Source organism: Melopsittacus undulatus, chromosome 6 (assembly GCF_012275295.1).
Source record: "Melopsittacus undulatus isolate bMelUnd1 chromosome 6, bMelUnd1.mat.Z, whole genome shotgun sequence".
In the NCBI taxonomy this organism is placed as follows: domain Eukaryota; kingdom Metazoa; phylum Chordata; class Aves; order Psittaciformes; family Psittaculidae; genus Melopsittacus; species Melopsittacus undulatus.
This window is the reverse complement of record NC_047532.1, coordinates 45,568,473-45,593,334: the sequence shown is the minus strand read 5'-3', so window position 1 is coordinate 45,593,334 and position 24,862 is coordinate 45,568,473. Positions and strand designations below refer to the sequence as shown.

At 38.3% G+C, this 24,862-nt stretch overlaps 1 protein-coding gene across 1 annotated transcript; it reads left to right on the top strand.

Moving 5' to 3' along the window:
* Nucleotides 1-4,321: 4,321 nt before the first annotated feature.
* Nucleotides 4,322-23,544, top strand: DCUN1D1 (defective in cullin neddylation 1 domain containing 1). The gene is made up of 7 exons (XM_005146931.3): nt 4,322-4,633; nt 13,076-13,292; nt 14,586-14,754; nt 15,329-15,459; nt 19,758-19,840; nt 20,090-20,186; nt 21,578-23,544. Exons 1-7 carry the CDS (start codon nt 4,631-4,633, stop codon nt 21,655-21,657), a joined length of 780 nt encoding a protein of 259 aa, XP_005146988.1. The 5' UTR covers nt 4,322-4,630; the 3' UTR covers nt 21,658-23,544.
* Nucleotides 23,545-24,862: the final 1,318 nt, after the last annotated feature.

The following is a 24,862-nucleotide window of genomic DNA, read 5'->3' as shown; positions in this document are numbered from 1 at the left end:
GAAAATTTCAAGTCATTCTGTTTATAAAGATGATACCTTTTTTACAAAAGTTGTGAACTAAGGAAATGTCAACTAGCTAGCTCACTATTTTTAGCCCTCTGAGTTCTTAATTCATATTACTTAAAATGCCTTAATTTTAGTATATGTATCTCAGTACTCCTGATGAGTTTAAATAAAACCCAACAACCAAAACACCCAACCAACCAAACCAAGAAAACAACAAAAAAACCCAAACCGACCAACCAAAAAACCCAAACCAGCAAAACCAATGCGAGTCCTGCTGACTGTTGTCCATCGGTTGTCCTGGACAGTCTCAGTTTTTTTCAGGCCTGCCAGGGTACATAGTTATATACATGAGAAATTTTCAGACTTTCTTAGACTCCCTGACCTGACTTTTCTTCCTTTGTCACATAAACCTGTCCTGCTTCTTCCCAGGGATAATACCATGTAGAACAGTGCCATGGACTGGGTGTAGTAACGTGTTAGCCTCTTGTGTAATCCATGAAGGATGAAAAACTTGGTAGAAGGTGAACACCCGTCCCTGCAATCTACTAACAACAATCTTCAGAGATTAGTGACGTGCCAGTTTGCAGGTTAAATTGCTCAGATACCTACAGGAGTTCTTGGACTGTTTACTTCCTCTGATTATTTTAATGCAGAAAAAAATACAGACGGATAGAGATGTTCCAACCGTATCAGCTGAACAAGTGGATAGGAGCAGACCACAGTGTCTGTACCTGTGGATGCTAACAAACTTCATGAGTTTAAAGTGGCATTAAAACTTGTGCAGAACAGTTCATGGACTTTGCTCGTTTAGTTAAACATGGGGTCAGCATTTGCAGGCAAAGGGCCATAGTTGTAACCACTTTACAGCTATTCCATCAGTGTAAGATGAATTGGTGGTTTAGCTTTCTAGAGTAGAAAATAGATCTGACAAAAAGATATGTGGGTTAGAAAGACATTTCTATGCCAAGCTGTTCCATGTTACCGTTATACTTCATAAAGCTTGGGGCTCTTCCTCAGAAATTGCTCTAACTGGAAGTTCTCAACAAGGGGACTACACTAAATGGATTCTGTAGTGATTCCACCCAAGACTTTCTTCTCTGCCTCTTCTCTGAGCTCAAGTCAGTGTAAAAGAGATAAATGTTATATCACAACTATGCATTTGACACACCTGGATTTATAAAAATCACTGACTGGTTCTTCTAGGGTTCACATGAGATGATAAAACATCATTGGATCTCACAACAAAGCAAAGCAAGCATGTCAGCATTACCATAAACTAAACAAGTCATTATGTACTGTGGTCACAGTGATTATGCAGCATGCAGATTGCACAATGAATAATATTTCCTCCCAGTCTGTATCACTGAACATGTGTCATGTTTACAAATAACAGAGCTGTTTATCACGGGTCTGACTTGGTGTGCCATGCTGGACGGAGTTGTACAAAAGCTAAAAAGCCCAATTTAGACAATTTACTCTGAATATGTACACGTACACTTTTTGGCAGCCTCATGGCGCCTCCTGCTTTATAAAGCATCTCCCTCTACTCAGAAATTCTGAAATTCAGATGGTACACACGTCATGAACTGCAGATCTACATCTGCAGATGTACAGCCTGCCAGTAAGCATATGGACATGAGTGGAATTGGGGCCATCTGACTGTGTCCTGAAGCATCTGCTGTGCAGGATATGCCTACTGCAGTGTGCACCATGTATGGAGAAGATAACTCAAGCAGTCTAATCAAACTGGCTCAGGCTGAGGCACCAGATAGCCTGGCTGTGGTACTGAAGAGCTCTGGGTACAGTAACTTACATTTGATTTGGCAATTCAGACATACCCATGGAAGCACTGTAATAAACAAGACAGAAGAGCATACTGTAGCTCCCACTAAAATCAGTAACACCAAGATTTACAACTTAAATGGCAATAGAAAGCCACCCATTTTCTCATGTACATTTCACTCTGTAACTCAACTTGAAAAAACATCAAACCAAACAAACCCTCAAATAAAAAAAACACCACAAAACAAACAAAAACCAAAAACCCAAGCCAACAACAAAACAGCATGTACAATAGGAATAGCATTAATCTGCATTTCACACATTTTATTTGATTTGCATTTTACTGAATCATCAGCTTTTATCTGCCCTAATAAGAAGCTTCTGCAAAGCAGTTAAATATGATTTTCTACATTTTATACAATGGGAATTCATAATGTGGAATAATTTAGTAAGTTGGAGAGATCAAATCACAAGTCAGTCAAAGTTGGAAGCAGACTTCAGATATCCTGACTCCCAGAAAAAAAAGATGGTACAGCAGGAACAATTTCTGAATATTAAAGTATTGAGAATAAATTCCACCAGACTTGCAGCTAATTTAAATACTACTAATTAGTAACCCAGGCTGACAATGAAAATAATAGATTGAACTGAAAGTTGTAGCAATGGTGAATTTTTCAAGCAATGTTTTTAAACATACATTGAATGCATAAAATCAGGTATATGTTTTTAATTAGGTCCTAAACAAGAAAACATTCAAAATATGCTTAGTACATTATGCAGTGAGCAAAAGAAGTAAAATGAAAGACCTTTTCAACATTCTTTGAAGTTAAAATAACCTTATGTACAACTTGTTAAAAAAGTAAGCACAGTGTGTCCCCAGACACACACTCAAAGAAAAAAACCCAGCAGTTCTTGCACTAAAGAAAACTAGGGAGATTCACAGATACTAGGAAAAAAAAAGCCACTTATAAATCCTGTCTCTGTCCTGAGGAATCCAGATTATTGTTACATGTCACAGTAATTCTGCAGGTCTAAATTGTTTCTTCAGATTGTAGGAGGTCTGTACAGCACACTATAGTGATGGCAATTAGCTAACTCAGTGAAATAGATTTTCAGGTTTGGCTTTGCCTCCTGTGCCCTGGTTCATGTGGACTGGGCTGGTGTGCAGTGTTCATGGCTCTTTATGCTGGCCATTTTGCAGCCATCCTTGATTCCAAAATCACGCTTTTCAGTAGGATTCAAGGTATCTAGGCAACTAGCGTCTCTCAGGATAGCTGAAATCACACATATTACCATGTACTTAATATGAAGACAACTCTTAAATTTACCATTTCAGAACACCAGCAAAACTGGACACTCCACAGGTCAGGCCTCATTCTCCTCTCCAAACAGCACTTTTAACTCCTCACACTCCCATCTAAGCTTAGGTCTGCTTTTCAGTGAAATAAGTGAGGAACAATTCAGGCCCTTTTCCTTAGAAAACATAAACCCTGGACATCAATCATGGAGAATGGTTTTCTAAAGTCTTTATTTCTTTTGTGTGTGTGCCATCATATCAGTCATGTAATACAAATACAGAAGCTTATTTTAATAGCTCCCAGCTCAGCAGGAGATGAGAACAAGAATGAGATCTCAAACCTTAGTCCTTTGCAACCAGCAGTCTGCCACCACTGAGAGTTTTATCAGCAAATACTCTGCTTTCCCAAACCTCCTCAGCTGCCAGAAATCTGCAGTAGGCAAAGTAAGCTTTCTAGGGAAAAATCATCTGTCTCGGATATTGGTACAAACTGTGATTTAATGCTTACAACCTCTTTTATTAGTACGTCTATGCTACTGCAGAAAAAGCTGCATTAGTCAACAGCCCCCTGGAAGCAACAGCTGCTCAAAGGGGATTACAATCTCCAGCAGGAGGCTCTTTCAAGTATGGAGAGGGTCCCGCAGGAAAATGCCTCTAAAGGTGCTAGTATGTGACTTCACCTTCCCCAAGTCTCCGTGGCTGCTCAGCAAATGTCTTCTGCATCCTTTCCACATCCATCCTCAAAACCCCACGGGCTTTTCCCCACATCTTTTGACGTTCATGCGCTGTGGCTGTGCCCTCGACAGAAACCGCGGAACACCCCTGCAAGCGCGGCGCCCGTGTTAACCACGCACGTGCACACCTCGCAAAGCGTTTTGATTTCAGGTATCTGAGAAAATAAGGCCCTTCCCCCACAGAAAAGGGACGCAGGGTGGCCTTGGCTCAAGGGGGTCGGAGGCGGCAGAGGGGCTGAGGGAGCCGGGCGGCCCGCGCCCCTAAAGCGACAACACCCCGCCGCGCCTGGCTGCGGCCATGCCTGGCTGCGGCCATACCTGCCCGCTCCTGCTCCGCGGCCTCTCCTCGCCCAAGCCCGCCGCGGGAGGGGAGCTCGCCCCTGTTCCCAATCCCGAAGACACTGGAGGTGGATTCGTCCCCTTTCCCCTCCTCGCGCCAGGCACCTCCTTTCCTCCCCCAGCGCGGCACCCCCCACCTCAGCTGCGTACGACGACCAGCCCGTCATTCGCGCCGCAGCCACAAACGCCGTGCTGACTAGCGCCAACCGCTCCCGCAGGAAACACGGACGGGGCCAGGAGCGAGCCAGAGCTGCCGCGCAAAGCCTCCCCGCGGTGCGGACTCCCTCCCTTTGTGCCGCGGCCGCGCAGCGTCGGCTCCCGGTGCGGGGGATGCGCCGCACTGCGCATGATCGGGAGGCGGCGGAAGGGCCCGTGAGGAGCCGGGAGCTGCCGCCGCCGGAGGAAGCCGTTGCCGCCGCCGCCCTCAGTCTCCGCCTGAGCCGTGAGGGAAGAGGTCTGCACAGCTCTCAACATGGTGAGTGTCTTCCCGGGTTACCCCTCGGTTCTGACCGGCCCAGCGCCTTGGGGTTGGCCAGCCGCGGCGGCGCCGCAGGGGCAGCTGGGCCTAGTCGTGGCGGGCTGGGGTGTTCGGGAGCGGCGCGACGGGAGCGGCGAAAGGGCCGGTCCCAGGGACTCCGCAGAAGGGGCATGGTGTTTTGAGTTCGTAGACTTCTCGGTCCTCCTACTAGGCAGGACTGGGAGAGCGTGTGGGGTCTGGGAGGGGCTGCGCAGCGGGTCGGGGCCGCTGGCCGCGGGGCCGGTGGGCAAGAGGTAACCCCTGGGCAGGGGCCTAGAGTGGGGGGCGCTGGGATCCTGCGAAGGCCTTCGGCGCGCGAGGGTCTGTCAGGCCTCCTCACGGCGACGGGGTACTTGCTTGCACTTTGTATGAGGGTCTAGGGGCTTTTGCACAGGACAGGGGCAGTAGAAATGTTTTATGGGCAGCTTGTCTGTGTCCCGTTTGGGATGGTGAACAGCATCCCACTGGATAGAGTACAGGAGGCTGCCAGAAACCAGGGTCTACTTGGAGTTTTTTTCTCAGGATTTTAAGCAGGTCAGGGCCCATTAAGTGCTGTCAGTTCACTGGGAAACTTGGGCATGTTGATGCTTCTAGAACTGGGATTATGCTGGAGAATTTCTGGATAATTGTTTTGTGGTTTTGGTAAGGCTCCTATTCTTATAAATGTAAAGGAAGAGCTATCTTGTATTTTCTCCATAGTATTTTTTTCCTTATAGCTGGCGATTTGCTATGGATCTTCAAATCGGCAGACATTCTCCCTTTTCTCTTACAGAGGGAAACCACAGTGGTTGGAACAAAATATGCTATTTTTGTTCGCCTAAACAAAGAAAAAGACATTCCTTAAGTTTAAATAAGTGGGCTCCTTATTGGTCACTTGCACAGTGTCTTATGCACCCGAGGGAGCGTATTTGTAGTCATATTTCTAGGCCTTCTCTGTATACAAGAGTTGTACAGCTTCAGCTACACCTGTATAGTTGAAAGTTGTACTTTCTGTTGCAGCTGTATTGTCATAGGATGGGTGTAGGAGGGAATTTTAAGATCTACTGGTATATACTTAGTGGTATAAAGATATCTTATACCTGCAGTTAATATTATTCTGGCCAGCAGTGTTAAAAGGGTATTAAAAACAAATTAAAAAAATGTCACCTTTAACTGATGGAGTTATAACTGGGTTATGTTGGCATAAAAATTTGGTTACCCAGAATTTAAGTTAATGGTGGTGTATTAGATCGTGCCTCTATAATAAACTTGTTACTATGTTACTACTATAATTTTTAATTAAGTAGTTTGATATAGATCTTCACTTGATTTTTTTTTTTATGGGAGCTTAAAACTAAAGTCTGGATAAAGTTCAGACCATAGAGGTGTCTTATTGTAACCCTGTAGTTCTGGGACTGTCTCAAATTGCACTTATGCAGCCATGTTACACAACTATTTGTGAAGACTTTTTTCCATAAAAATCACCTAGCACTGTCTCGCAATTTATTAAATGTAGGTATGCAGAATAAGTACACTGTTGGTGTCTTGTACAGACAGATCTTATTAGCTGGCTATGTGATTAGAAATGTAAATTGTACAGTACTCGAGCAAGTGGCAGGATAACAGAAATAGTGAGGCATGCTATCCTCAGAATAGCTTTTTGTGAGAAACAGCAGAATGCTATCTACTTAAGTCTTCTTGGAAATACTTCACTGAAAAACTAGCAGATAAATTCTGTGGAACAATACTATACTGATAGATTGGTATTTATCAGATTGGAGGAAGTACCTGAATACTCTAGTCATGGCCCTGGGCATCATTGTTAGGCCCTATGCAAACAACTGTATTCCAGGTTGTGCTCATTGACTCCAACACCCAGGTGAAAGGATGACATAGACACTGAAGTGGGATGAAATGACAGCCTGCAGCTGAAGCAGTAGTAAATGCAGGTATGAATTATTTCTAGTGGCCAGACATAGGATTCTACTTGTGGTATGTCAAAATTCTCTATTTAATTAGGGGAAAGAGTAGGGAGACTTCTTCAGAGATTTGAAGATGTCCATCCAGACACTTGAGATGCAACATCCCATTTTACTGACCATATGCACTACTGCCCTGGCTAGTCCTTCCAGTGACGGTGGCATGTTCCTGGGGCTGAATTGCTTGTCTGGCATAGTAAGTTCTACGGAAGAGGCTTCTGCAGCTGAGGCCTGGCTCTTACTTGCCATGTAGCGCTGCCAGTTACAGCAGTTCTGGCTCTTAGTCTCGCCAGTGTTTGTATGTCCAGGGGTTTTTAGGACACAGAAATCTGGTTTAAACTGTCTTTGTCCAATATGTGGGAAAGACACCATTACAGTAGCCTGTTAGGTTTGCTCTGGCCATTTGGGAAACTTGAAAAGTGTTTTCTGTCCAGTGCTCAGGTACACCATCCTGGCAGCATTCCTTGGGTTGCTGATAGCAATCTGCCTCTTACCCACATTCTCATTTGAGCTGAGCAGCATCTGTAGAAGTGGTCTCCTTCACCATACCTGTTAGTATGTTATTGCTTCATCTCACCACAAGGATAAGTAATGTGCCTGCGAATCAAGACAGAGCAGCAAGCTGGTCCATTGTACTCTCTGAGAAGAGCCACTACCTGTACTATTATGAATAATTTAATGAATTTAAGACTATGTTTGATAGTCAAAGCAATTGTGTGAGTATCCATGTATTTATCCTTATCTCTGTTTACAGTACCTATTATATTGTGCAGTATAGCCTCTGAAGAATATTTCTATGCTGATAAATACATAACTTCCTACTGCAAGCCTCAGGTGACAGGAAATTGTAAAAATTTAGTATTACAAGAATTTCATGTCTGACGCTGTCTCCTGTAATGGTATTGTAGCTCATGACATTGTTATGCAGTGTTTCACTCAACAAGCTATTCTGTAAGGCTGTTTTTGTGGTGAATATTCATGTCTATAGCAGTTTGTTGATATGAAATGTTTTTGGTTTTGCTTATCCTGTAGTAAAACTGTGAAATTCTTGGCGTTATGCTTAGGATGGAGTAGTCAGAGGGCTAGGCAAGATGGTGCACGATCTTGTTTCCTCTTCTAGCTTACCAGAGAATCCTTTGAACTTATACTGTAAAATCACTTTTAACTAGAGCCATGAAAAAAATTATTCAGGAATATGAACTACTTTGAGAACAAGGTGTGAAAAGTATTATGTAGCTCTTGATATTTTACCTATGTTTTATGGTGCCAATGCAAATAGAAACTATGAATGCAGCTTCTGACCTAGACCAGTTAAGAATGCTAAACAACTGACAGCTTTATTTTGTCCTTTTTTAATAGAATAAGTCCAGATTTTTGGTGTTTCTTTCACCTTTTGGGCTAATATGAATGACCTAAAAAGACTGTTGCAAGAACTGTATTCTTCTAGGTAGCTTTATATTTATGTTCTAAGAAAGACTTTCTACTCATACACAAGTAGTAAAATTGTTTCATCCACTAAGAAGAACATTAGAGGGCATAAAAAGCAACTTTGATTTTATGTTGCCTGTTATTTTTTCCTTAGATTTTATACCTCAGCAGACCTTGCAAATCTTCATTTTGTTCTGTTCCACTGCAAACAAATGGATTTCACATAACTTTGAAACAGAAGCTTAAAAATTACCTTACTATCTTACTTTGTGTGCCCTCTTTTCAAGAAGCTGCTGTAGAAAATATAAAGTAGTTGAGGGACATATTTGTTTACATTATACAGAATCTATTGCTGTTTACCTGAATTGTTTTTGTCTTTACCTTGGATTTTATGATGGTTTTGGTAGTATACATGTATGCCATTGCAGATAATGGATTCAAATGTAATAAAGTGTATTCATAGACTTCTGTTGTGAATTTTTGTTTTCTTAGTAAACTAATAAAAACACTCATGATTTTGCCATTTAAGCTTTAGTTATATATTTATTGAATACCAGCAGTGAACCACATTATTTGCCAGGTGTCTTTTATGTTCCTTTCATGGTTACAGCCCAACATGGAATGATTCAGACACTGTAAAGGAACAATATTCTCTTGACCATTAGTGTCATATAAAGATGCGACAAAACTGTCAGTCATGATTTGTGAGGTTATTATTACATGCACAAGCCTGTTCTGCATGTGAGATGAAGTTATTCTGGGTTTGAACTGACGTCACTGGGGTCCTTAAAAAGTGCAAGTATGCTTCCCGCAGCCAGATATCTTGCTGGAGTATAAATGCAGTTAGTATAAAAGCCTAGAGTTTGTGGAGGTTGATATTGTTTTAGCATAGGCTTTTACCTGTCACATGCATGAGAACTTAACAGGCTTTCTTTGACTCCAGAAACAAAAGCACAGGTATCATCACATCATTCAAATTCCTGTAGTTAGCAGTGAAACTAGCAGGAATCAGATCATCTCTAAGCAGTGGCTGGGCAGGGAAAGGTGAAAATCAGTTACTCCTTGAGGAGTAACTGTGTGAATGTCTTCATTGGGGGCCATAAGGAGTTTTGGGCAGTGATACTTCAAACGGATCATACACTGTCTAGCTGATGGCTGCATATAACCTTTGAGCAAAGGCCACAAATGGGATTTTGGTGGGAATCTTCAGCTCTCCAGTCCAGGCAGTGTGAGAGGAAGGCTGTTGCTATTTCCCGTGGATGTTATCCAAGACAGTGGAGCTCTCATACAGCTATTACCTATCCAGAAAATGTTGATGACCATTATGCAGAGGTGTTCATAGAATCACAGAATGGATAGGGCTGGAAAGGACCTTAAGACCATCTAGTTCCATTCTGCAGCCATGGGCAGGAGTGCCTCACTCTAGACCACATTGCCCAAGGCTCTGTCCAACCTGATCTTGAACATTGCCAGGGATGGAGCACTTACCACTTCTTTGGGCAACCTGTGCCTCACCACTCCCACAGTAAAGAACTTTTTCCTTATATCTAATTTGAAAGTCCCCTGTTGAATTTTAAACCCATTACTCCTTGTCCTGTCACTACAGTTGCTGATGAAGAGTCCTCTGGCATCCTTGTAGCTCCCCTTCAGATACTGGAAGGCTGCTCTGAGTTCTCCATGCAGCATTCTCTTCTGCAGAAAGGACAGCCCCAACTTCCTCAGCCTACCTTCATATGGTTTCAACCCCCTGATCATTCTTGTGGCCGCCCTCTGGACTTGATCCTTCATATGTTGACACCGTAACTGCAGACAGTACCCCAAGTGGGGTCTCACTTGGTGAATCTGAGGTGACTAAAAATTGAATGTAGAAGATAAGGAAAAACAACCATGTAGTCAGAGTTGGCAGATCAGTTGTACCATTTTTTTTCCCCTTATACTGGGAAAACTTCCTCCCCTAGATGAAGGGACTTTCAGTCAGGCCAGAAATAAAACCCCACTGACAACTTGGGGTGGGGCATGCACAAGTACTATCATTTTTTAAATTTTCATGATTAATCTTTTACTGAAGTATCTGATCAAGGATAGGTTATTCAACTAGAATTGTCAAATTCGGTACTTTGTGGGAAGAGGCAAATTTTCATTTTAAAATCAGTGTTACAGCATCAGGTATTCATTACAATTATACGATTGTTGTAGTTTTAGGAATACATAATGTAGCTGTTTATTTGGAGAAGTTATTCTGTGTTTTAAAAGTAAGTTCACCTTCTGTCTCCTGTGACATCCTCATTATGAGAGGTAGCTTGGATGTCACACAAACTTGATCAAAGGCTTGCAGATCTGAGTTTTTCCTTTTCCCCTTACCCCAAGGTATAAGACTTACTAGAAAATTTGTTGCATGTGTTTTCTGTTGGGTTTCACTTGCATATTTTAGCAAGACATACCTGTCAAAATTCTATCTTCGTTACTAGTGTTAAAATTGAGGCAGTTTAAATGGATTGCATTGCAATACAGCACGTACAGTTGCAGTGTATGATATTTGTTGCCTGATGACTATAGGATCAAAGGTTATAGGGTACTCTGGCTTCTGTATTGCACACTTAAAACAATAATAGACTGTTAGAGGTTGGCTTCTAGAAATAGCCCTTAAAAATGGAGAGGGCTTGGAACCTGTTCCTGCTTGAAGTGTGGTTTTTTAATGTAATGAAAGAAGAGCTGTAATAGCATAATAAAAACTCAGCAGTATTTTCTTCTCTTGCTGTCCTTCAAATAGTTGTCTAGTCACTTGGGATGTGGAGTGTCTCATCTACGTTGGCAAACTTCTGCGGAAACATTCATCAATATAAAGAAAGCGATTTGGCAGTTCTTCACTAAAAATAAACTTGTATTTGACCAGTAAAAATACAGTTGTTTCAGAGAAAGATTATGGCTGAACTATGTGATTTATTGCATCTTCATGTATTAGTGAATGCTGTACTGATTAGTGTCATTAACTGCTTGACTCCTAGCAAGTTCAATGTTCTTTTTAAAAAGGTTTTACCTTGTGAGTATCACTTAGGGAGTCCTAAGCACAGGAAGATCTCTTGTGCGTAATAGGATTTAAATTTTATCATAAAAATGATTTACACTGCAATTTTTTTATCTAGTAAGTTGCATTCTCCTTTTAAGTGACAGTACTCAAAATACGCTACCTTTTATGGTCTTGAACATCCATTGTGAAGCCATTTTAAACTTGTTCTTTGACTTTTTGTTGTATGTCATTGACTTTCTGTTGCATGTCATTGCTTTTAGAGTTTACCCTTGCAAAAGTAGGGCAGAACAAAGCCTCTTGAGGTTCTACAGAATACTCATTATTAAAAAGGCCATGTATACTTATGTGTATGTGTTTAAAAAAAAAACCCCAAAGCCCAAACAAAGCCAACTAATCAAAAAATAAACCAAAAGAAAACAAAAAAAACCCCAAACCCCAAAACCTAAACAAAACCCTAATGATTAAAGGCACCAGCTTCGTAAAGTATAGCTGAGTTTGTGTCTGTAGTGATGTGGCAGTCTGGTTGTGTGGAACTGATTTGAGGAAGCTGGTAATTGTTACAGAAGATTAGCTTTGGGATTGTTTCATCTTCATATGGAATTTCATTCAATGTTTTGTTTTAGTATACCAGAGTTTACAATATATTTTTAAAAACTGCAGCTAAAAATCCATTAGTCATTACTGGAAGTCATTCCACATGGCTTTGCGAGCGTAAGTGATTTTTGTAGAAGCTTGAGCTCAATATTGTAAGATGCTGAATGTCTGCTGGGAAATAGTCATAATAGCATAAATAGTAAACAGTGGGTCTTTTCAGGAAGTTTGGCTTTAGCTAAGCATTGTAGCTACAGAGTTGTTTTGGTTTGGGGAGTTTATTTTTAATATTTTTTTTAATTATTTTTTTAATTTAAGTGCTGTGTGGTGGCTTTCTCCTGATCAGCAGTTAGTTTTGTGTAACTAATACCCTTGAAATAGTGAGTGTGCTTCTCGTGAAAAAAAATATCCTTGGGAATCCTTCTATGCTGATAAATGACTGGCAGCAAGTTCTCCATTCAGTTTTGCGCTAGAGCAGAGGGATGTGTCTTGGTCTGGGCAGGAGGCCTGAAATTCCAGGGCTCTCACTTTGGCTCCTCACTCCCCTGCCTGCCTCTGGCAAAATTACTTGCCCTCTTTTTAAATTTTTTTTGGCTTCAGTTGTTGCACCTGTGAGCCGAGACAATGCCTGCTCACAGGAGTGTTGTGCAAATCATGTAGGTGGAGCTGAGCATCTTCAAAGTGAAAAATCTCTAAAAAATCCTCAAAACATATCTATTCTCTTAAGTTAGCTCAGCATGTAGCTCCATGAAATGGATGACCCAGACTAGTTTCTTGCTGTCATCAAGAGACCCATCAAGAGATCCTGTTCCTGGCAGTATGGTTTTTTCCCTGGTCCTGCACTAGCTGGTGTTTCTGTTAGTCTGTTCATCTGGGACTAACAGTGCCAACCTTTGACTCAGTGATGGTAAGCTATTAAATGGCTTGATCTGCTGCATCTGTTGAGGCAATTAGTCTGTCAAATAGTTTGGTAGCCATGGGTTCTATTTAGGCATCTCAGTTCTCATTTATTGATAGGTGTAGCATTCTTCTATTAAGAGGAGAATGTTTTTGGTGTTTCTTTTAATAAAAAAACCCCCGAAAATTAGTTTAAATAGAAAGGTGTCCCAGCCTACAGCTGCATATGAATGTCCAGTGCTTTTCAGCTCTCTCACCAAATACGCAGTAAGAATATCCATTTTTTTATTTCTGTCATTGCTTTGCCAGCATGATTTTTGTGATGATTTAACTCAGTGTGGATACAATGTGAAGTACCTAGAATGAAGGTAAGGTGAGTTTGTTTGTTTGTTTTAATTTAAAATTGTTTGGTTTTATTTGGGGTTTAGCTATTGGAGGGGAGGGGGGCTGTGTGTCCAGTAAAACGTTTCTAGTTACAGTGTTGTCTGTTTTTACTAGAACAAGTTGAAATCGTCACAGAAGGATAAAGTGCGTCAGTTTATGGTCTTCACACAATCTAGTGAAAAGACAGCGGTGAGTTGTCTGTCTCAAAATGACTGGAAGTTAGATGTTGCAACAGACAACTTTTTCCAAAATCCTGAACTTTATATACGAGAGAGTGTTAAAGGATCATTGGACAGAAAGAAGCTAGAACAGCTATATAACAGATACAAAGGTGAGTACCCTGAATTTTAAGGTTTATTTCATAGTTGTATGTATTCTTAATTACAAGGTCTCATTGCATCTGTGCTCTTGTGCTTGAAATCTTGACTCTTTCAGCTTTGGTTTTCCTATTACTAATACAGGTTTGAAAGGGGATATAGGTAGTCTTCTGCTTCACAAGGATTATGTGTGATTGCTTTATGTGCTCAAAATATACACACATTTATACAGGATAGGGTCTTGGAACTGGGATTATGTGTACAGTGAGTAAGTGTAATGGTTAATGTGGATTTTAGGTAGTTGTTCTGGGGGAAGCACATCACTTGGGACTGGATCCTGACAAAGTGACAGGTTGCATACCAAGGATGGATTCTGCCTTGATTTTTATTCACCTTGTGCGTATTATCAAATAGTTACAGAGAGGAAAAGAAAACAAAGTAATTTAGCCAGTGCTGAACTGATAATATCCTACCACAAATAGTAAACTGGACTCAGTACAGTAGAACAAATTCTGTTGTTTAGCAGTTAAAAAAAAATCTAAAAATGAGTGCTGTGTTTTCTGTAATTTTTCGTATGTGTGTGTAATCCAAATTCCTGAAGTCTTTGTTGGTTTAAGTTAGTAGATCTTTGTTAGTGCACTTGAAATGTGAGCATCTCACTTCCGGACCAGATGTTGATTCCTTTGTGGAAAAAGGAGTGTGCCTAGCTGGAATCAGTAATGGGGCAACATAACTTTCCTCTCGTCCTCTTGGATTGGATTTTTCTCTTGGATTGGTCCAATTTCATGTATGCTGGTGTTGCCATAAAATGCATAAAACTAAGATTAACTTAGTTTATGGTAAGATTTGATTATTCTGACCATAATCAATATCAGTACGGCTTGCAGATGGACACTGCAGAATTGTTTGTAATGGTACACAGATCAGCAGTCTTACCAAAGATGCCAATAATTAAGTGTGCTGGTGGGAAAGGATGACTGTTCTCTGTATGGAATGAGTTGCAGTATCATGCATATTATTAGGCAGAAAACAAATGTTTGTGATGCTTTTGTCTCTCAATGAAAATAACATAAGCTTTATTGTATGGGAGGCTTTGTTGTAGTAACTGCTTCAATTCTTAAAGCTTAACTATTGAAAATACTAATTTAATTTTGCTTTTAAAATACTCACTTATAAGGCCTGATCCCCAAAATATTGTCATGAAAATGTTTGAAATATATTGTAATGAAAATCTTAAATGCAGTTATAGAATAAATTAGCTTTTTCAAAAATCTGTTTTTCTTGATACTTACTTTTATATCCCAAAGATCCTCAAGATGAAAATAAAATTGGTATAGATGGTATACAGCAGTTTTGTGATGATCTAGCTCTTGACCCAGCCAGCATTACTGTACTCATCATTGCATGGAAATTCCGAGCTGCAACACAGTGTGAATTTTCAAAGGTGGAATTCATGGATGGAATGACTGAGCTAGGGTAAGTATGCAGCAAGTATTAGACAAGGACAGTGTAACCCAGTGTCAGAAACTGGAATGTACAGTGAAACAGCCCTGTTTTTGGGAATTCACAATCACATTGTCCTTTCAGACTTCAGAGACTTTTTGGAGTCTAGCATCACTTGCCTGCCTCTGTAAAAATGCATCTGCTGTTTTTGTGCTAGATGCTTAGTTACCAAAAAATTGGAGGCAGCTTTGGGTGCTCCTTGCCTTGGTTGTGTATTTCAGTTATTTGCCATAGAGCTACTCAGGTGGGTAAAGCAAGGATGTCAGTCTGCAGTCTAGAATACCTGGGTTTTCTTTGCCTTATGAAAATGTAATATAGTCTTTATCACATTTTTCTAAAAACCAGTTGAATTACGGAATTTGGTGTATGAGCAAGAATATGCAAATGGGAGTGTAATAAAGAAATAGTTGTATAGGTGCAGACTAATTAATGGCTTCCTGATTTTTTTAATAATTATATTGGATCCCACGATTACTTAAGTTATAACTCATACTTTATGGAAAAATTGACTTAATACACCAATAAACATGCTTTTTTTAAAATGCAGATGTGACAGCATAGAAAAACTGAAGGCCCAGATTCCAAAAATGGAACAAGAATTAAAAGAGCCAGGAAGATTTAAGGATTTTTATCAATTTACTTTCAACTTTGCAAAGAATCCGGGGCAGAAAGGTTTAGGTATGTATTCTTAATTGTAAATATTTGTTCATAAATATGGGAAATGACTGATTAAAGTAGTAAGTGAAAGTATTACAGTCATCCAGTGAGTCTAAAAGATTACCACCTTTGGGATAAAATACACCTGTCTGTTGTGAAAGATAGATGTCAGTTTGAGGTGTTAAAATTGATAGAAATATCTGTATCATTACTATATTCTACAGAATTTTATGAGAGAAGGTTTATTCTTTCACAGAGAGTATGTGCATTTCTCAGTAAGCACAGTGGATTATGGCCTTACACTAAAGGCATAATTATACTACTTAGAATTTGCAGCAGTGAACAGATTAATTGAATGCTCACTTTTAAGACAGATTTAAGCTGTAAAACTGATTTCCATGTAAGTACACTTGTACAGTCTCTTGTATCACCAAAAATACTTGCAGATGTCTTGGCAAAATAGAAGTGGAATAGTACAAAATAAATTTCTATATCCTGGTCTTGATGCCTGTTATTATGCCATTGGTGATAGGTGCCTACCTACAGCCTTACAGCCTTTTTCCTTTTTTTTTTTTTTTTATTCTCCTCAGCTCACTGATTATTTTTTTCCATTATTTCATGGCTCTTTACTGATTTTGCTTTTGATTTGTGTAACAGGTGAAGTGAAAGAATCACTTATTAAAAATAATGGCACAACACATTTCTGATGGAAGTGAATGAACAATCTGTAGACCTGTCTGTTCAAAAGAGCAAAAATGAGGGAACAAAAATGTTAACCAACCAGAATGCATATTAATTTATATACAGAGTAGTTCAGATATTACCCATAACTAGCAGTATGTCATGACTCTCTAAATGTTAACTGTTCTACTTTTGAGCAGAAATAAAATACTGAAAGGCTAGTAGGTTCTTGGCAGCTTGTGTATTTTTTTCAGTAATGAAAAAGCCTTAAACTGACAGCTACTGACCAGGTTTGCATTCATGTGCTGTGAAAAAATAAGCATTTTGTTTTCATTTTGTTGTCTTATTTCTATATGTAGACCAACTTCTGGCTTAAAATGAATGTTGAAAAATAAGTAAATAAGCAAAATCTTCATGTCTTAGTTTTGACTCTGTCATTTTTAACATCTTTCTGTATTTTAGTTTTTGTTTTCAATTGAATTGTGGGTTTAATTGTCTTCAAAGAAGCTAAAAGAGTGCTGAAAATACTTGTGTGTGCATGCAGTCAGATCAGAATCCTGCAAATAAATAAAAGGGCTGATTCTTATTTCTTGTAAAAGGTGTATTAATTTGTTTTGGCTGCTAGAACGAGGAAAATATGGACAGTAACTGAATTGTGAGAAGACAGAAGTTAGGTTTTGGAGAGTGAGTGTAGAATCAGTTCTGCAATATGAATGGTTGTAGGGTTTTGTTTTGTTTTTATGGTTACCATTTGTATGTTGGTTTTAATTTTTAAACAGCTTTACACCACAAGGAGTATTCTTCAAAACCCTTGTAAGGTGGTAAAAGCGAAATGAGAAATTACAATGATATTATAATTAAATTATCATTCTTAATATTCTCAAAGTTTCAGAATACCAGAACCGTTTGATGTTGTACTTACCTCTTTATTTTCTGCTTCACATTTCTGATGTATAAGGAAGATTTACATTCTTTCTCTGATTTTTTTCCCCCCTAATCCTATAGATAGAAATAATTTTTTTGAGTATCCCAGATGGAACAGACTTCAGTAAAAATTATTTACCAGGAAAACTAAGTCTTTTGCTTTATTTCTCATTCATATTAAAACTTTATACAAGTTAAGCTCTAACAGTGACAAAGACGAGCAGTTTTCTCAGATCCATATAGCATATGCATAGTACAAGGTGTTTTTTTTCGGTTGTGTGGCTTTTTTTTTTTGTTTGTTTTTTTTCAATCTGAATTTGGAAGTGATGTAGAACTGTGCTTAAAATCTGGATGCTTACCAGCCCTTTTGGTGCCAATACGTACATAGTTTTAGGCATAAATTTAACAATATGGCAGAATAATTCTGGAAAACCTGAAGCAGAAGAATACTGGGACAAATACAGTGCTGAAAAGTGTGTGCTTCTTGTTAGGCAATTAATTTTGGAGTGTCTAAATAACAGCTTGTAGGAACTTGCAAATTGATTTTAATGTACATTGGTCTGTAATCTTCCAAACATTGTGTAGTTGTTCAGGCATAGTTCTGGAAATGCATTTCCTCTGCGTAATTGCTTGCTACCCTGTAAGTACTGGGGTTGTCTAAGAAGTTCTTGTGATATTTGCGTATCAGTTTTTTTTTTTTTAGCTGATACTTGTCTCAAACATTGTTTGCATCTTGCTGGATAAAACTCAAAATGGACCAAAAATTTTGAGACTTTCATATTTCATCTATGAGGACTTTCCTGAGTAGTCGTTCACATATGAAAATGTAAAATTTTATCTTTCCAATTTTGTGATCTCATAACATTTCTTTTAAAACCTGTAGTTTGTCCTAAGGCCTTATGCCTTTGTGCTTAAAGTATATTTTTTGGATTCACAATGAGTTTGAAGTTGCAGCATCCCAAGATCTGTTTTTTAAAAGCCTCTGCTTAGCTGCAAGAATAATCTCATAAGCATGTCAAAGTGCACAGTTTGTTTATAATGTTTGTTTATAAACCACTGTAAATATGCAGGGATTTTGCATTTTTTCGTATGCCTGCTATTAATGCATCACAATTAAATAAAACTTAGTTTTATAATTGTTTTCTTGAGAAATTGATCAGCTTAATCTGAAGTTTGTCTCTATTTTTAAAAAGACAGTAATTTCAGTTGAAAGCTGAAGTGCGTATTTTTGTATCTGAATCCTCTGTTAAAAAGGGATACCTAGTTTTTACGCTTTTTTTAGTAAGTTCTCATTTTCACGTATAGCTCATTTCCTCGGGAGTAGTGACTTCTGTTTAATTTGTTTCTGCTCTTGAAACTTACATTTTTTTAGTGTACATTGCTTACACTTTTGTCTGAAATCGCATCCCTTTTTAGCTGCTGAAAAATCAGTAATTTTATTCTTTACTTTGGTCAGGAAGCATTATAATGTGAATACTTTGTTTGAGAAGAACTTTTAATATCAAAAATAGTAAACAGTTCTGGAACTCCCCCCATCACCATCTATTTTCCCTCCAGCAATGCAGAGTTTATGCTTTGTTTTGTTTGCTGTTGATTTCATCTCTGAGATCCACCTCCCTGTTTTTTGAAATAGTTCCAGCATCTTGAGTTGTCACGTTTTTTAGTTTTTTTCCTGAGGTGCAGTTGATCATGTGCTTCTCTCTGCCCTCATGAGAGGATTGCTTATGGAAGATTGCAAAATACATAAGAGCTTTTGTTAAAAAAGACGTCACTTGACTTGATAGCTTCTTGAAGTTACTATATGAACTTGGTGATGGGTACTGAATTCAGTAAGATCACAGCAGCATTTTGTTACACAGTCAGAGGTCCTTGTTAATGCCCGGTAATGGAGATCACACTAGGTAAAGATTTAGAACTCACATATGTAAGTTTCTTTTATCAGCTAATAAGCTGCTGTACACCACTAATAAACAGTAAATGCATGTCAGTTTAGCCTTTGGCAAATACCAGGGAGGTGAGGGTTTTTTTCCTGACATGCTAGACTACCCAGTCTCTTTTTTTAACTGCTAAACTATAACAGCACCTTCTGCTGACAAGAGCCTGCAGTTGCCTGACCAGAAGCAGGTTGTTCCTGAACTCTGTCAGTTCCAAAAACCCCAACCCAGCCAAAAAAAGACGAATAACAAACCAACCATCTGCTTGTACAGTACTTATTTCTTCCAAAAGGAAACCCAAATAAACACTTGACAAGTCATGTTACAAAACCAGCAGCTGTAACAAGGTTGCTCTAAGAATAAAATAATAAATCATTTTATGTAAATTTATATATCAAAAAACGATTAAAGATCTTACTACAGAACACTACAAATTTTCAAGTCAACAGCATTTCTAAAACACAGTATTTCATTGAACTTTAACTAAAGTATTGTTAGATATCAAAAGGCATATGACGTTCTTGTGTGTTTTGGATATGTTAGATATTGATATGGGCAATTTTCAGTTCTTCTGTATTCAAGTGATAGTATCAAAATCTAGAAGATATTTTATATAATGCTTTATTTATGGTTGCCTTTTTGTAAAGGGTGCATTTAGTATATGTGCATGATGAATCTTTTCACCTTCATGAATATATGGTTCATCTTAGTGTTTGATACCTCTGGTGTTGATGTATTTGAAATGTATATCTCTAAAAGTAATATATTTTGATATTACAGATTTAGAAATGGCCATTGCCTACTGGAATCTAGTACTTAATGGAAGATTTAAATTTCTAGACTTGTGGAACAAATTTTTGTTGGTAAGTTTAAATCTTTACATAAACTGGACTGCAGTATTTTCAAAACTTGGAAGATACGTTTAAATTACTAAGTAGATAAAATAGACTATTTTGACCCAGATCCCAGATACTGCACTTTACATAGGGTGTGCAAACAAAATATGTTCTGGGAATATGAATGTGTCCAAGATAGTAAAAACAAGAGTGTATAAGGGGTTTTAATTTATTATTATTATTTTTTAAATATTAATTTTCCACCCCTCCAAACAGGAACATCATAAAAGATCAATTCCTAAGGATACCTGGAACCTTCTTCTAGACTTTAGTACAATGATAGCAGATGATATGTCTAACTATGATGAGGAAGGTAAACATTTCCATTTTCTTTCATTAACTTCTGTGTTTTATACTACATTTATTACTGTGTGTTGGCTTTGGCACACCTGTCTAATAGCAGCATAATTAAAGTACCACTGGTAATGTAATGTCTGGATAGAGCTACTTTAATGCATGTTGTTATCATCTGTTTGTTACTGCAGGTTTAAAAAATAAATGCTGAAACTTTCTTAAATCCATTTTCTTTTTTCTTCTGTCTGAGCTCAGGCACTAATTCTTTTTTATTGAGGCAAACCTTGCTATTGTTTATTTAGAAAATGCACATTTTCTGTCAGCACAGTTCTTGGCATCTTCAACTAAGTAACTGTTTCACGGCCTGCATGCTTCCTCATAGGGTCTTCTGGCTATTGTATTTCTTAACTGAGAATATTTTTTAAGTTTGATTGCTTCAGTTTATGTGAAGACACATAACGTAGAAGTTAAGGTTGCAGCATACAGGGATTGCTAAAGCTGTTATTTCCTACTGTATGTGTTTCTTGTAAATTTTTGTATTGATCTTTCCTCTTCCAGTCAATCTGGTCAAAACCAGCTAATGACCTTCAGTCACTGGTGGCAGATCAGTTCAGTGAGTGGAAGAAGCTATAAACTTCTGACATTTCCAGAGCAGGGGGACCAAGCTTCTGCAACTTTATTTCATAAATACAGGCAGTTCTCATTCCCTTATCATTGAGCAAATGGGCTGCTGTCCACAATAAATGAATAGTTGAGAAAGTGTAAACCAACCCACAATTGTTTTTAACCTTCACATGACAGTCATGCACATGGCTGGGGACATCAATTGGCTGCCTGTAATATGTAAAATATTGATAGGCATTTTACTTGCCTCTTGATAAGAAATACAAAAGAGTATATAGTGTAATACTGGCCTTCTAGGGCATTATACTCTCTTGCTGCCTGTCCGAGAGTATTTTGCTGTTTTCAGGTATGGCTAAGTATGCCGATTCAAACAGATGAGCATTGCATTCATGCAACATCGTATTGTGCTGCAGAAAATGCATGTTATGATGTGCTGCTGCTTACATCTTACAGCATCCCTTGCCATCCTGGAGGTCAAGTTTGAGTTCTAGTGCTAAACCCAGGACAGTTTTAAGGTAGAATTTTTGTCAGGTTTTTTTCAGAAGAAAGAATTTTGGCCATTGGAAAGGATATATATTAACTGGGTCTAAAGGAAGTAGAAGTCTTTAACCAGCTCTCAAATTTTAAGTAAGAAAAACAAATTACAGTGTTGTTTTGCTTTTTTTTTTTCTGAAAACTGTGCTTGGTTAAGACTGGGAAGTAAATAGCTTGTTTAGATCTGAAGCTTTAAAAATAATGCCTTGTTGAACCCAGTTCTTAATGGTGCGGTGTTTTTTTTTCTTTTAGGGGCATGGCCAGTGCTTATTGATGACTTTGTGGAATTTGCACGCCCTCAAATTGCTGGGACAAAAAGTACGACAGTGTAGCACTAAAGGACCCTTCTAGAGTGTACATAGTCTGTACAAATACCTGAAATGGAAAATTGCACAGTCAATTTCTGCTGGCTGGACTGAACTGAAGATCAATCCTCACAATATGGCTGAGGGTTGAGACAAACCTTTAAGGATACATCTTGGACCATATCATATTTCATTCTTCTACCGGTGGTTTGGGCTTTTCTTCTAGTCTGGACCACTCTTGCCCATTGAAATTCCAACATTGTGGATTTCATCATGGATTTTTTTTTTTTGGTGGGTTTTGTTTTGTGGGTTTTTGTTTTTTTTTTTTTTTTGGTGGACCGCCCTGGTTTCATCTCCCATAAATCCTAGAAGCTTTATAATTATTTTGAGGTTTCTGGTTTCACATAAAGCACAATGCTGGTCATGATCAGGCAACTGTTGTAAGGCATCTGAATTATACAGACCAACATCAAAACAATTTTTAAAAGCATCCTTAAATATACACTTGGGGCTAGTTGCAAAGACTTATTTGATAGCACTTCCTGTAAGAGTGATATATTTAAGTGTACTGGGTCCGATAACTTTTTTTTTCTGTTCTGGAAAAGTACAGGTATCGTCTAAGTGAGTTTTGAGTATTTGATAAAAAGAATTACAGAAATAACCAAGAAAACCCAAGGTTGCTGATACTGGGGTATCTAGGTGCCTATTTGAATGGTTTGATTGTACATCAGCTGACTATGAGAACAGTTGAAGTACGACTCAACTACTGTGCACTTAAAGCACCCGTGTTTAATGTTATAGTCAGCCTTCAGTGAGTGTCATTGAGATAAACTGTGTGTGTCCTGATAGAATCTAATATTCTCTAGGTTATTATCTAAGAAATCAGATTTCATTACAGTTTTGAAATGCTTATCTGTCTGTCAAAGAAAGGTTTTTCATTTCTGTGGAAATCTTAAAACTTGAATATACTGAATTTGTGTCTTAAATGTTTGCTGCACAATACAGTATTTTAAATTGAGACATGTAGTTTTTATGGTTGAGGTATGATGAAACAAATGGCCCTATTGTTACAAGAAGCTGGCGAGTTTGATGTGAATCTAGGTTTCAAATCCATTATCCTGAGAAGTTAATAACAGAGGTACTGCCATTATGGATGATATCCTTTTCCTTATTTTTTTTTTTATTTTTTTATTTTGTTGAGTTTTCCTTAAATTGACTTATCACTATGGTTGCCAAATACAGAAATTGGGAGTCAGACTTTCCCAAACAAGCACAGATCAGATAGATATAAAATACTATACTGGCTTTGTTTGCTTAAATTATTTTGCTGATCATCCTACTTCTTATTTTCTTGTCACATTTAACTAAATCAAGTTAATTTTTTTTCAAAACAGGTTTTATCAGCTGCCATTCTTTATTTTTAATATTACAAGAACTTGAGAACTCGTTTTGTGCTAAACATGGTCTTTTACTCCTCACTTAGTTACTTGTGAAGATATTTGAGAAATACTGGTATGTACAACAAGCTGGAAAAGAACAGGTGCCAGGAGAAGACAGGCTGTCATTACAAGTAAGGATAGACAAGTTTAAGTCCGTGCTCTAAACAGTCCCATGACAAGGCCAGAATTATATTTGAAATGAGTAATTGGCACTTGCACTGAACAGCAGAATGCTTTTATGCAGATATTAAACTGCTAAAAGAATATTTGTATTCTGTGGAGTATAAGGTGAACTCCCATTGCAGCAGTGCCCTGTTAAGAAAATACAGTTGTGCATTTATTTCAAGAATACTGTTCCACAAAAACATTGCAAACATTCTCCAGCTACTGGAACTGGCTATGCCAAAAATTGTGTGTTTTGCTGCTTTCAGTATTTCCTTTCTCAATTTTGTGTAAATATAAATGGGGACTTGAAATTATGGGGGGGGGGGGGAGGGGAGGGGGGGACGGGAGGGTGGAAAAGCTCTAGGAGGTATCTATGCGTGCTGTTTTATGTCTTGAGGGTTTTGGTACAGTTTCAGATTGATTAGTTCAAGTATGCTGTGTTTGGAGAGAACTGACTTGCTTTTCACCCCAGTACAGACTTGTCCTTCAAAAAAGTCTGAGATTGGGTAGTGGCATAATGCCGTGGTGTTTTAAAAGAATATTCCTTTTGAATGCAAGACCTTTTCAACAAAATAGTGTTGTCATCAGTTTGGTACTACATGCTTATAATTACTGTGTAATTATAAAGAAATACATAAAACTTTTGACTAATTATGTTGCAGAAAAGGGTTATTTGTGCTATCATGGCATCTTAAAAGTTTTTCAAAACAAGTGACTGAAGTTGAAAGAAACATTGATTTAACAGGGTGTTGTTCTAAGGACAAAATGCCTGGTTACAGAGAATATTTTGCATTGAAATGTGCTCAATGTGGCCGTGTGTTTTTTTTTTTCCTTCTGTATTAGTGTGTTTTTTCTTTTTTTTTTTTTAAGAATGCAGCCAGTTGCTTACTTGGATTGCTTTAATTTGTAAGTGCTTATGTCTTCAATTTGATGATCTCCCCTTAAATGGATCAATTTAATTTTGCCAAATGTCAAGGAAAAAAAAAGGCAAACATCACGTTTGTAACCTGGTTTCATACATTAAATATGTACAAAATTAGAAGTGCCCTGATATAAAACACTTAATTTCAAGATTATATTTAGTAAAAAAACCCATCATTTACATATCTCTGTAAGTTCCAATGTAACTTCTTACAATCCCTCTCATTACCAACAGAGGCAATAAAGCTCCAGTGAAATTGCCATGGTGAAGTCTTCTCATGCATTGTTTCAGTGTATTATTTGTAAGGCATTTCTAAAATGTGCTTTTAAGCAGGGGAAAAAAAGCAGCATGGCATACTCTTCTGCATAAAATACACATTATTGGTAAGCCTTTTTGTTTTTGGGGGGGGGGGGGGAAGAGGGAGGGTTTCTAAGAACTGCTACAACCCCTTGCCTACTGCTTATTCTAAATGTTTGCAAGTACAAAATGGAGCTGATCTTGTCCAGCCATGCTGCACAGACATCGTCTGGCATGTGAAGGAGGACACCACACACAGTGAATATGTTTAAATATGACTGAAGACTACCGTACATAAGTGACTTTTTTATTGATCCTGTTAATTATTATGACTCAAAACTGTTTTACATTGAAATCCATACTGAGAAATCCTTATTTAAGAAAGATATACTTTTTTAAGAATGCATTT